The sequence below is a fragment of the Bidens hawaiensis genome, unplaced genomic scaffold (assembly GCF_021521415.1).
Source record: "Bidens hawaiensis isolate Kalapana, Puna unplaced genomic scaffold, B.hawaiensis_p1.1 tig00006397_1, whole genome shotgun sequence".
In the NCBI taxonomy this organism is placed as follows: domain Eukaryota; kingdom Viridiplantae; phylum Streptophyta; class Magnoliopsida; order Asterales; family Asteraceae; genus Bidens; species Bidens hawaiensis.
The window spans coordinates 607,056-621,770 of record NW_027491434.1 but is presented as its reverse complement, the minus strand read 5'-3'; the positions used below and the strand labels follow the sequence as shown (position 1 = coordinate 621,770).

General features: G+C 34.0%; 1 protein-coding gene across 1 annotated transcript; it reads right to left on the bottom strand.

The window, feature by feature from the left end:
* Nucleotides 1-4,750: 4,750 nt before the first annotated feature.
* On the bottom strand, nt 4,751-8,471 carry LOC143632549 (uncharacterized). Its single transcript, XM_077101037.1, has 2 exons — nt 7,658-8,471; nt 4,751-5,145 (listed from the first exon to the last, which is right to left on the bottom strand). The coding sequence occupies exons 1-2, from the start codon at nt 8,241-8,243 to the stop codon at nt 4,883-4,885; spliced, it is 849 nt and encodes a 282-aa protein (XP_076957152.1). The 5' UTR covers nt 8,244-8,471; the 3' UTR covers nt 4,751-4,882.
* Between the last annotated feature and the right edge of the window lie 6,244 nt (nt 8,472-14,715).

Sequence of the window (14,715 nt, the reverse complement as noted above, 5' to 3'; positions counted from 1 at the left end):
AACGCTATGCATATTCGTTTTAAGATTTTTAATATCATTTCTTACTATAAATAATTATTTAATACAAACAGTTAATTTATATCAAACAAATGCACATGACAAGTAATGTTTTATATATATTATATATATATATATATATGGGAGGGTTTATTTAAGAACCTCTACATATGTTAAAAACTTTGAGAACTCATCAGGTCAGTGGTTCAAAAGAGTAGTGACATTTGAGTAATTAGATAAAAGACTATGGACAATAATTAAACAACAAAAGGGTATTATAGGTATTAAATTTATTCTATTTCTTAAATATTTCCTATAAAAACTCTCTTTTTCTCTCTCTCTCTCTTAAATATTATTAAAAATAAATAAGTCATTTAAAAATTAATTGAATTAGTCTCTCTCTTTAATGACAAAAATTCAAACGAAGATTTTGTGAATATTATTTTATTTATGTTCTGTGCATATATTTTAACACCAGATGGGAAATAATAGAAGAATGTACATGGAGAACTAATTCTATTATTTCATTAGTTGGCATATTTCATGTGATTAATTTGGATATTTAATTCCGTTGTTTTGTACTATTTTTTGAACACTCATTTTTTGTTACCACAAACCACATGAGACTAAGTAGTCAACATAGATCAAACAAAACCAATACAGTTAAACATTTACATATGATTTACAAACCTCCTACCCCTAATATTTGAAACTATTGTTGGCGGTTCATGGTAATTAATTTCATTCGATTCCTTGGTTAATGATATTAATATTTTGTTTTATTGGTCATTGTATATGAGGATATAATTACATATATGATTGGTTTGTTACACGTGTTAGAATTTACATATATGTTTTTTTTAAACAGGAAATTTAGAGATTTTGCATATAAGTAATTAGTTAAGTTACATATACGTAAAACAAGTTACCTTCATATGTGTATACGACCAATTACATATATGTACATTTAGAAAAATGTAGTTTTTAAAAGATTGGTTTGCAATTCAAAAAGAGGTAGCAGCGCAGATTGTTGCCCGCATGCCTTCTGTTTCGATGTAATAAAAAACTTAAATAATTAGTTTTAATATCTATTTATTTTGAATTAAAAAAAATTAGAAAAAATATATACAATGGTAATTGTATATGAGGATATAATTACATGTATAATACACGTGTTAGAATTTACGTATATGTTTTTTAAACGGAAAATTTAGAGATTTTGTATATATGTAATTAGTTAAGTTACATATACATAAAACAAGTTACCTTCATATGTGTATACAACCTTTCGACCAATTACATATATATACATTCAGAAAAAACATATACAGTTGATAAATTACATATATGTATTTACATATATATTACATATATGTATTTACTTGAGGTTAAAAACAGTATAATTTAATATGAGAGTATATGCACGAGTACCCATTATAGATTCTTTTAAATGACATATACACATGTTCCATATTCTATAACAACTCAACATTCATTCGAATTAAGTAACTGGAACTATTAATATAAAATCATCGTGGTCAAATAAAATTAACGACATCAGGAGATAATCAAGGAAATTATGATAATTAGTAAGATTTTGTTGACTATCCATTTTACAAAACTACCCTTTGTATTAAAAATAAAAGAAAATTCAAAATAAATTATATGATTGGTTGTGATTAGTTCTTAAATTTTTTAGAAAAAATTGAGTTCTTAAAGAAACCATCCTATATATATATAGAAAAGTATTCAAATAAGAATAAAAAGTTTCCTAGGAATAGTAGGAACCAGTAGATTTTTGACATTTTGCATTAAAACCAATGGTAAAAGAATATTTTTAGAAAACTGTATCGGTTATAACGGTGAAAGAGTAATTCTAGGAAACTATGTCGGTTTTTGGTAATTTTAAATCTCAACCATTGATTAACATGATCCAATGGCTATGATTTATTCTTAGTCTTTCTAGAAAACTACCTCTTTTTATTTTAACCCACCCCTATATATATATAAAATTTATATCAAGCATTACTTCATTTTATCTATATTATAATGATCATATACTTATAATATCATTTCAAGGCAGACTTAGGTGTTGTTTGTTTTTGAAGACAAAAACTGTCTGCAATCTGATTTCATGTTTGCAACTGAAGATGTGGTCTGAAGGTTTGTAATCTGAAAATATAATACTGTTTGTTTTATAAACTGGGTATCGTCTGCATAAGCTGAAAATTAGTTACCTATCATACATATCACAGTAGATAGAAGTCATTCAACGTCTGTAGACTAGTAAAATAGTTGGTGGTGGGCGATGGACGGTGGTGGCGAACGGTGGGTAGTGGTGGTGATGGACGGTGATGGTGGTGGGTGGTGGACGGTGTTGGTGGTGGGTGGTGGCGAACGGTGGGTGGTGGTAGTGGACGATGGTTATGGCCGACGGGTGGGTGGTGGTGGTGATGGATGGTGGTGGTGGTGATGGACGGTGGTGGTGGTGGCGGATGGTGGGTGGTGGTAGTGGACACGATGGTTGTGGCCGACGGGTGGGTGGTGGTGGTGGTGGACGGTGGTGGTGGGTGGTGGATGGTGGTGGTGGTGGTGGGTTGTGGTGGTAATGGACGGTGGGTGGTGGCGGACGGTGGGTGGTGGCGGTGATAGATGGTGGTGGTGGGTGGTGGTGGTGGCAGACGGTGGGTGGTGGTGGTGGTGGCGGCACACGATGGGTGGTGGTGGCGTTGGACATTAAGTGTTGGTAGGATGTTAAGAAATGTGAAGATGTGTGAAGAAGTTAAACAATAGCTTCTTTTTTAAGACCATAAAAACAGTTTGCAGATCTTATTTAAAAAAAAACAAACAGTCTTCAGAAGTTTATGTCTGCGCGCCCGCAGACATAAGGCTCCTGCAGATGTTTTAAGCAAAAACAAACACCACCTTACTTTGCTTGAAGGCATATATAAAGACTACCTAAAAGTATAAAGTTTGAAAAAAGTTAAAACAAACTCCTCCCTTTATGATAAAAATAATATGTTGTTGAGTCACGAGTGAGTTCTTATATAGTATTGTCCTCTCACTTGCACAAAAAGAAATCTCACTTATTTATCATGTGCCAATAGTTTTTATTTTTTTTTTTATCATCTTCCTGTCAATGGTAACCTCTACCATGAAGGTTACTATATTGGTCATAGGTCATTATCCACTTTTTATGCTATCTTATTGATCTATGTTTAATTAACATATGTTTTAACTCAACAAAACCTTTGTTGTGAGCGATTCATCCCATCTTAATTGTTGGATGTCATGATCTGGGATCTAGCCCCAGTCCACTGCAATGTTTGTCTTTGCATCACCGGCTCCTCACATGATCTCATCAAAGCAACAGTAAGAGCGGCAAGTGATTTGGTCGCATCAATATCTTTAATAATCGTAAATTGGCTTCAAGTTTTAATATTATAAAGTATGGTATGATTTTAGGATTGTTATAACTTGTAATTCAAAGGTAAAAATCAAACAAGATAAACACTCACTACCATTGGTTTTACCCATGTGAGCATGGGTTGTACCTTGTAAACTTTCATCATGAAATTTAGCTTCCATGGTATATGCAAGCAACTGATAAAGCTAACAAAACATTTTGTGTTATGTTAAATGGGTCGTGTTTGAAAGGCACAAGTGTGTCATAATAACGTGTCATTTTGTTTAATTCAAACCTTAGTCCATTCTTGTGATTAGTATATCTAGAAGGGTATGCCTAATACCTTTTAAGACTTTATGTCAAACATGTGAGCCATGTGACTTGTTATATACAAATATCACTTTCTTCCTTTTAGGAAATAGTAACACTTCAGTGCTATTCATGGCGAATTAGGTACTTAGTTGGTGCTGATGCTGCCTACGAACACAAGAGTAGTGAAAGAGGCCATATAATTTGATGCATTGAGATTATCTTGAAAACTTTTGATTGTATTGAATATGTACATCAACATGTACATCAACCAACGTTTGGAACATTTGATGTAACTTGGCTTACTACAATGTAACTTCGAATTTTTTTCACACGAGTACCTCTTTTTCATTTCAGGAATAATAAACTCGATTTGTAAATTTTTGGAACATGTCAACTTCTTTAAACTCATTTTTGTAGCACTTTACCCATCACTTTAAACTAATTATGTACCAACCCAAACTTGACTTGTTTTTTAAACGGATCAACCCGAACCCAACCTATTTTTTTAAACGGCTAGTGTAATCTTGTTAGTCTACACAAAACCTATTTTTTTTTTCATGCCAACAGTATATAAACCAAGTCCAATAAAAGATATATAATAAATATACAACAATAATTTAAAACAAATCCTATAAAATATAGAAAGACGGCTAGTGTAAGACTCAAAGGAAACGACCACCGAATAGAACATCATATGAAACAATCTAATCCAACGTTTAATTTCTATCATTACTTCACTCCGGCCGGCAACATTACCTAGGTAGTAGGCAGAGCCGGCTTAACGATGATTTTAGAGACCTAAATTGAAATGCAATTCTGTGACCATTTCATAACAATTGTGAAGAAAAAAATAGATAAGTAAAACAGCTTATTAGAGGCCTCAAGCTTGTGACCTGGAGTTTAGCAACAACTAAGTTTACCACCATATCAATAAATAATTTTGAGTTTATTTTACCCATTATAATATATATCTATATATAATGTTTTTATTTATTTTGAGACCTTAATTAGGTGTGGGCCTAATCACTTCATGAGCCGGCCATGTTACTAGAACAAAACAATGAAATGACCAAATTACCCATATATTTAATTAGTAAACAAGATGCAAATAACTCAATAATCAAGGGCATTTACGTCAACAAATTCTATAATTTCAAACATACATATTCATGTTCCTCTATTAAGCATTTCTCTTAACCTTTGAAGAGAATCAAGCCTTTGTAACTTCAATTGTTGTTTAAACCTTTTAATAAAGTCATCAGCTTTTGCATCTACACTTTCATCATGCACCCGAACTGCGGCTTTCCTTGTTGCTTGCGGCTTTCGTTCGTCATCTACTTCATCGTCCTCTGATGACGCCACCTCGCTACTTGATTTCGATAGCCGGCTAGGTAACCTCTTCACGGGAGTCACGGTAGACTTTTCCGACACTATAGTAAATCATGTTATACAAATGCTACAAGCTTTAATAATCAATAATTAAGCAGACAGTAAATATGTTATACGAACATGCAGGGCCGGCTCAACGAATATGGAGGCCTAAATCGAAACAAGATTTTGGGGCCTTTTTATGACAATTGTTAAAAAAAAAATTGTTTATTAAAAGTTTTGGACTCATAACCTATATTTTAGTAGCAACCAAGTCTACCACAATACCAATACATTACCTTAAGTATACTTTACCCATTATAATATATTTATATACTAGGATATAGCCCGTGTGATACACGGGTGATTAAAAAATAAACAAAAAAGTTAAAGTTAGTAATATACATAATAACATACCTTATGGATTTATAAGATATAAATAATTTTTTTTCTAAAATACATAGAATATATATTAGTAAGAATATTTTGAATTTATATTTTTAAAGAAATCCAAATATAAGGTTGTGAATCTATAAAAATTAAGAAAAAAAGAAGGTTAACATTAATTCATCCTAGTTGAGGTGGTAAGTCACAAATATTTTAAAACTAAGGTAGTGAGTTCAATTCCAATCAACATTATATTTTTCATTTTATCATTCATTAAATGAAAATTATAAAAACGGAAAGTTATACACTTGGCACCAGAGGCGGACCTAGCTTATAAGGAGGGGTAGTACCCGCTACCCCTTAACTTTTCCGGTGAGGTGAAAACTTTTACGTTCTATACACTACGTTACCCCTAAAAATTATATTAAGCTACCCCTCAAAAATTTTGAAAACCCAAAACTTTACCTTTTAAAGTTTTAAAAGCGCAAGATGATTAAAAGCCTACCATTTAATTAAAACTGAAAAGCCTAACTTAAATAATCGGGTGAAGGTAGGCATGAAACGGGTTACCGTGCGCCGGTACGAAACACGCAACCAGGCGTCCGCATGCGCTAAACAGGTGACCGGGCGTGGAGACGCGCGTACTGCTAAACTAGTCCCGAGATGCGTGAAACGCATAACAAGGTGGTTGTATGAGCGAAATGCGTTACCAGGCACCGGTACACTCGAAATGCATTACCAAACCCCCGAGACTGGTAGTTGGGTGCCAGTAGACACGAAACAGGTAATTTAACACCTGTACATGCAGCGGATAACCATGCTGGGGAAGTGTGAAATGCGTTGCCGGCCCCCCATACGCGCAAAATGCGAAACCGACTACCAATACGCGCGAAACGGGTAAAAAGATTTCCGGTAATGTACGATCAAAATTTTTTTTGCACTAGTTGGCTAGTTGAATGACATGTGGAAAGAATGCGTTGCTTTAATGATATAGGTAGATAATGTTTTTTTGGACTTGATTGCCTTAATTAAGCGTGGGCCTAAAGCCCTAGCTTGTTTTTGCTGTCCCACGAGCCACCCATGTGAACATGCTATACAAATGCTACAAGCAATAATTAAGTAGACGTGGCTCATAAAAATAAATATAGCTTTAATAATCAAGTAGACGTGGCTCATAAACATTAAGTAGACCAATGGCAGATTTAGAAGGAGAATTTAGGGGTATCCTAAAAATTATTTTGGACCTACGGATATCACAACATTTGTTCAAGGCATCCAGTTACATAAACGGAGAAGCAAAAAAAGTTTGAACTAATTTTGCACTTCGCTGTGAAAGTTGTGGGACACCCCCTAGGTCCTATCCTGAGGATGACTCCATGGGAAATTCGTCGTTGAACTTAGTTACGTGACATATGGTCGTTCGTAATCTATTTTCGACAAATTACCAACATGCTATGACACACAATTATCCTCGAAAAAGTTTTGCCTAATTATTAACTTTTTTAAATTTATGGATTCTGTCGGTAATCTGACTGTAATTTATCCAAAACAAATAAATATAACTTATAAGTGACGGATGACTCTGCTGCCTCACTCAAACCAGACTATGTTGTTTTAATCGGGCCCACGCTGGCTTCAGAGGGCGTTCCCCAGGAAACCATACTGCCGGCTGCCACTTGACAGTTGACGGTAGTTGTGCTACCACAAGAGCAGAACTCTCTAGCGTAACACACGATGGAATGAAAAACCCGAGTGGGCTAAAGGTTTGAATTGACAATCTTGGAGGTCTAGTTCAAATCTTTCATTACCAACGCACTATTACATACGGTTATCCAAGAAAAGGTTTTTCTTAATTATTATCTTTCTAAATTTATGTAATTTATCCGATGAATTTTAAATAATGTTTTTGTTCGTATACTAATTTGTTTAATAGGGTAAATATATAAAGATAATACTTACAATTAGCTTATTTGTTGTGGGGTAACTTGCTGCTTGTGACATTAATGTTTTTTATTTCATCTGTAATTTGACTGTAACTTAACGGCGTATTTTATAAAAAAAATTTGTTAGGAAATTCTGTGGTATTCGTCAGTAATGATAAATATTTGTCAAATAATATTCTGATGGTGATACTCATTTGTTTAACAGAATCCTATATAGAATGCTATATAAAAAGAAAACACTTACAATTTAGTGATTCGTTGTGGGGAGACTTGACACTTGTGACATTATTACTATTATTATCTTCAACTGAATCCTGATGTGGTTCGATGTCCAAATGTTCGTCTTTGCTAGATTCTGTGTTGTCCGAGTGTTGATCCGAGTTGAAAGGGGTGGTGAGTTTGAACGACTTGACTCGGTCAATCAACGAAAAAGTTCGAGTTCTTTCAGTCGGTGAGTTACCGAGTTGCTCTGACTCGTTGGGCACCGAGTTGTGGAAAGAAGAGAAAGAGAAATCAATTGACTTAACTCGTTGCAAAAGAGACGGGCGACGACCGAGTTGACTCACTGAGTGTGACTCGGTTGAGTTTGACTCGGTTGTTTTAGATTGATCTGGGGTTGTGTAGAAGCTAAAGGATGATAAATTCACTGACTTGACTCGTTCCAACAAAGACGGAGATCGAGCGAGTTGACTCGGTGTATCATGATGATGATTAGGAGCCTTGTAGTTTGAAGCAATGAAGATGGTGGCGATCATGAGGTTAAGAACACAAAACAAAACCGTGGGTGTGGACCAATCCGCGATGAAAGCTAATATGGAAACAATGGCCATTGATGAAAATGAAGATGAAGATTATGAAACTTTGTGTGTTTATAGATCATATATATATATATACACACGTAAAGAAACGGGTCATATATAAAATCTAAAAGTCATTGGTTGGTAACAAAAAAGTGTGTAACATTAATAAAGACAAGTTATGTCATTTTCACTATTTTGTATGATTCCAAATTGTGATCATCAACTTATAGAAATTAGTGGCTTGTCTTGTATTTTAATTACTTTATAATTCATGTGGTTTACATAAGTTTGATTTCTTAATTCACAAGGTTATACCGACCTAAACTCCTAAAGACAAACATGGGAAAATAAATAGGGATTAGAAAATAAACGTGCATCAACGAGAATACTGGTTAAAAATATCAAGGACGGTTATTTCGGTCAGTATGAGATTAATAAAAAAAACAAAAAACAAAAAAATAACCCTCTTCTTGGGTTTGAATACTGGTAGGTATATGATTTAGGTGATGTCCAACGTGATTATCCACCCAAATCGTATAGGTGAAAATCACTGTTTGCGTTCATGTGGTTTTAAGGCGGAGACACAATGAGTCTCTGAAAATTTTTTTGAACTGATTGAGTTTTTGTGGTTTCAAAAATGAACCATTTGAGTCTCTGCCTTTACTTAACTTTCAGGGTAAACTTTCATCTTACTGAAACCACAGGGACTCAAATTGTTCGTTTCTGAAACCATGTGGACTCAAATTGTTCGTTTCTGAAACCGTCCTCATCTAGTTCAAAAAAAATTTACAGGACTCATTGTGCCTCCGTCCTAAAACCACAGGGACGCAAACAGTAATTTTCCCTTTTTATTTTATCTTGTCGTTGCCTAATGTTTATTATGCTAAGAATAAACTTTTCTTTTGTGATATATATTAGATAATTAGTTTAAAATTTTTATGTTATATAGTATGTACTTATTTTTTACGATTTAAATCATCATGAAAGTTACATATTTAAATATTTCAAACATTCTATTATGAGGATGTATGCTTGTAAGTTATCGTATTTTATTTTGTTAGTAGTGTTGAAAACATTTAAATATATAAAAATAGGTAACGGAAAAATGTATTTGGAAATCAAAAGCGAGTGCTTAATTAATAACAAACTAAGAATATACCAAATATTTAACGATTACTTGACATAATTGGGTCAAATATAAAACACTATTTTACAAGTGTGACTGTACTAGTCATGTCAAGTTTATTGTGTACTAAAACATGACTAGTACTATATATTAATTGGTAATTCTAACGTTTTAAACACAGTTATAATATGCCACTTATTATTTCCCAACCTCACATCATAACAAATTTACACGGGTTTTGTATTTGACCAATAAATATATATATGATATTGAAATGAATGTAAAACTTTCTTAAATAAAAATGATTATTGTAGAGACGTGCGTCCCCTTCTTAGTTTTAAACGACAAGATAAGAGTTGATAGTTTGACACTTATAAAATCAATTGTCTTATTATATGAATATTTAAATAATAAAGTATTACGGGTGCAAATGAGCCGAGCCAAACCCAAGCTTAGCTAGGGTTATTTACCTGGCATAAGAAAAAGAGAAATATAGTAGATACCAATAGACTTGAGAACTAAATAAATAAGACTAGATTTAGGTTATTGACTATAATTCATAATTGTTTATCATTAGCAGTTTGATAGAGAAGCACTATTGAGGTTAGATTTTTCAATGAAAGCACATAAGCCACACATTGAGTTTTTTTTGCAAAACTTTGACAACAAGTGATACTAGCACTCATGGAGGCTTTTCTGTTCCTCGTCGAGCAGCCGAAAAAATCTTTCCGCCTCTTGTGAGTTCAACTTCTTTTCAGTAGACGTTTGTTGACTTTTGACTCGGTCAACTCATTTGGCCCATTTCCTTCTAATTTTGTTAATTCTACCGGTTTGACCTGTTAGAGAAAAACCTTAACCTGAATCAACCCATCGTAAAGTTGAAAAATTTGTGTTTTATGTGATAACAAACATTTTTTAATAGGATTTTTCCATACAACCGCCCGCACAAGAGCTTGTGGCCCGAGATTTACATGACAATGCATGGACATTTCGCCATATTTATCGCGGTAGTAATAAAAACAAGGTAATCTGACAAATACAACCACAAATGTAGTGTACAAGGAAATTTTTTCTTATTTGTAGACGACTTGTGTAATGTTTGTTTTGTAATTCCTGTAATTTTAATGAAAGTTGTCATTGTATTAACAATATATGATAATTGTGTTATTGATCGTATTTTGTTTAACATTTAAATATTGTAATTTTCATTAATTCCTCTTGTAATACATGGGTCTCAAACTAGTATAGAAGTGAGGGGCCTCTTAAATTTTAATAGGTACCACTCTTGTTGCATATTATACAAGTAACAATGCATAAAATTTTAAGAACGTGAAGATAATATAGTCTTTGCACACTAAAAAATAATTTACAATAATAGTCCTTTAACTTCAATCAAGTTTTGTTAATTTATTAAATAGTTACACATTTTCCTCTCGTTATAAACCATCCCTATGACTTTTTAACGGTCATAATTTTTTCACACGTTAATATTTTTTCTAAAAAATTACACCATAAAAACGAAAACTTTATTCTCTTTAATTTAAGTATGGTATTGCTGTAGTTTATTAATTTTTAAAAAAACTAGCATGCTACGTGATTATAGTTATTACCGGCAACAGGTCGGGCATGTTTGGCTAATGGTGTCGAAACGAGTTAGGTTTGAAACAAGTTAATACAAAAAAAGGGTTAATTTAGTTCATGTCGGGATGTGTTTAGATCAAAACGAGTCATGTCAAAATGGGCTTCGGGTTGAAACGTTTTCGGGTCGGAACGCGTCCGTCAAAACGGATTAGGTTAAAAAGTAGTTTATTTGAAATTACTTTACATTTCATCTTTGCTTCTTGATTTTCGCCACCGGTTGCGCGCGTTCAAGCAACATTTACGTGGATGATGTTGTTCATACATACCAGATTGCTCGCGTATAAGCGTTATGTGGTGCGCTTACTGCACTGGCTACACGCCCGATGCCATGTTAAATTCATACAATCGTCGGGCTACGTACGCACAGTTGCAAGGTTACAAACGTACTAACACCGGTTACGTTTGCGCGTACACCGTTGCATCGCGCGGGCACCTGTCTAGTTTAAATAATAAAGTATTGCGGGTGCAAATGAGTTGAACGAAACCCAAGCTTAGCTAGGGTTATTTAACTGGCATAAGAAGAAGAGAAATATAATAGATACCAATAGACTCTAGAACTAAAAATATAAGACTAGACCTAACCCCCAATTGAAAGCCTTTTTAACCTTCCGATGAAAAGAAAATCATTTTTGGAAACTAGTAATCACCTGATTCCAATTAATCGTCTTGGGCCATATTAAAATCCACCGAGATACTGAATAAATTAAACGTAAGGATTCCTTTCCGGCTTACAACCATAATATAGAGCAAGAGTCTCCACCTGAGAAAAACCGACCCCAACTCCAAAAGGCTAAACTTACGAAGATTGATCATCAAACCTAAAGTCTAGTAGAAGCAATCGAGAATGCTAACTGTTTTCTTAAGTTTGAAATTCGACCATTCATAAAGTAAAAAAGACATCATCTACATTGAAAATACGAGAGATAGATAAATCCCCCACAGCGCACTTTGAATTGACCCCACATCTCTAATGTTTTCTATGGTAACTAGAGGACACTCCATATCCCAAACGAAAGCATAAAGCCATAGGATCACTATACCTTAGACCTCGTTCCAACTTAAATTCTGCTATATAGTTGCCATTAACAAAAACTGAAGCACGAGCCGAGAACAAACAAGCCCTTCGAATGAGTTTGATGCGAAATTCGAGCCACAACCTATTTATTTGAAAATATTTTTTAATTTTTAATTAAATATGAAAATTATACCTTATTTATTTATTTTTTTTTACTTTTATTGATTTTTATGCTATAAAAATCTAAATTGGTGGCCAAAAAGGAAATGAATGGATTTGAAAATTTCTAAGTATTAGTTGACTGTATCTTTTGTATGTCACTAAGAAAATCATATGTACGATTTTGACGATGTGCCATGAGGTTATCATGTGACGTGTGTATATACATTTTTCTATCTTACTAAAATACCTTTCGGTCCTTTGTATTATCCGTTTATTATCTTAGTGTATCTAAGGCTGTAAATGGACCGGATTGAACCGGACAAGACCTTGTCCGTGTTTGTCCGTTAACCTTTTCTCAAACGGACGGTTCACGAACATTTTTCTGAATGGAAATTCGTATTCGTGTCCGTCGATTAAGGAATTGGGTTTGTTCGTGTCCGTCCGCTAATATTGTAAACGGACAAACGAACACTAACGAACCCTAATGGATAAATGAACACACAAACATTAATGGAAATTCAAACAATTAAAAAAAACGAATAAATATTCGAATACAAAAAATTGTATCTTTTTTTATTTGATTTTCCTCGTTATTGTTTTAACTGACTGATTGCTACATCAAGAGACAATCATTCCTATAAGCCCATTCATTGGGAAAGCAAAGACACATTTCATTTCAATGGGCCCGATTGATCTTTTTCTAGTTGTGGATAAACAAACCAACCTTTCCTCATTACTTTTCGTAGGAAAATTCATATGGAATTAACTGAGATAGTTACCTTTCAGAAAATTCTAATGATAGGCGAAATGTCTATGTTTTATTCTTCTGAAGGCGGTAGAAAAGATAAAACTATTTAATTATTAGTTCTTATTGATGAAATTTCATTTTACAGAATAAACCTAAATGCTCTGGTAGTTAGGGTCGAGATACTGTTGGTCAACCAATTAATGTGACTTGTGAGGTACAACAATTATTAGGAAACAATCGAGTTGGAGTCGTAGCTATGAGTGCTACAGACGGTCTAACGCCTTATTTGCAAGATGGAAGACATGTTGATATGGTCTTCAATCCATTGGGATTACCTTCGCGAATGAATGTAGGACAAATTTTGAATATTCACTCGGGTGATGGACAAATGAACGCTAACAAACACTAATGAACATTAATGGACAAACATAAATAAACAAGCCTAATGAACACACGAACATAAACGATTACATATTAATTTCAAAAACTATAATCATTCCGAACGGACGTTACCGGACGTTCACAAACACTATTGAATGAGAGCGGTCTTGATCCATGTTCGTTCGTTAGGCTTAGCACGAAAGTTTTTTGTTCACGCGGGTTCGTTTATTAAAACAGACGAACATAAACGAACTTCTTGCCGAACAGACGTCCGGTTCATTTACAGCCCTAAGTGCATCATGGCCACTAATTTCTTTAACTATAAACTAGGTTATGGTAAACATATTTTCATTTAAATAAGAAATTGGAAGACTACTCAAAACCCAACTAAGATATGCAACTTCTTAGGGTTGGCCGACTACTACCGAAGATTCATACAGAATTTCTCCAAAATAGCCACACCATTGACTGGTATGACTCCAAAGACTATATTATTCAATTGTGGTAAGTATCAGGAGGAGGCCTTCAAACAATTAAAGAAGAAACTCACGCAAGCTCCGACTCTTGCTTTACCTGATGATAATGAAGATTTGGTAGTTTAAAATGATGCTTCGCATCGAGGTATATGTTGTGTGTTAATGTAGCATGGTAAAGTATTACTTATGCATCCAGATAGTTTAAAATTCATGAAAGCACGCACCTAACTCATGGCTTGGAGCTAGCAGCAGTAATTCATGCTCTTAAGATTTGGAGACAGTATCTATATGGTACTACGTGTACCACTATACAGATCATAAAAGTTGGAAGTATTTCTTCGACCAGAAAGAACTAAATATGAGACAAAGAAGATGGTTAGAGCTGATCAACGATTATGATTGTAAGATTAAATACTCTCCTCGTAAGGCGAATGTGATCACTGGCGCACTAAGCTGTAAGGGTGAAGGAGTTACTGCGACAATAAAGTCTTATAAGTTAGTTGTCAACTCCGACTTCTTTGGAGAGATCAACAAAGCTCAATTAGAAATCCTTAAAAATGAGTATTTAATGAAGGAATAAAGTGTGTTTGGGCAGCAAAATGAGATGGTGGATAACACTCATGGCGTAAAGACTAGGTTTTGGTCGTGTGTGGATTCCTAGTCATGGGGATATTCGAGGTAGAATTATGGACAAAACACACAAATCATGTTACATGATTCATCCAAGCTCCACCAAGATGTATCAAAACTTGAAGAAAGACTATTGGGGGCCTACTATGAAGCACGAGGTGATTTTGTATGTTGGAAGATGTCTTAATTTGCTTGTAAGTTAAGGCAAGTTAAGACGGGATATCAAAAACCATACAGGAAAATTCAGTCATATAGAGAAACCAGAATGGAAGTGGAAACACATCACTATGGATTTCATAACTAAGCTACCGCATACAGCTAAG

Bases quoted from the DNA above. Each gene is read 5' to 3' on its own strand.
- LOC143632549 (XM_077101037.1), bottom strand. From the start codon at position 8,243: ATGGCCATTGTTTCCATATTAGCTTTCATCGCGGATTGGTCCACACCC. The intron at 5,146-7,657 runs GTAAGTGTTTTC...GATTTACTATAG, and splicing joins CCACAACGAATCACTAAATT to TGTCGGAAAAGTCTACCGTG.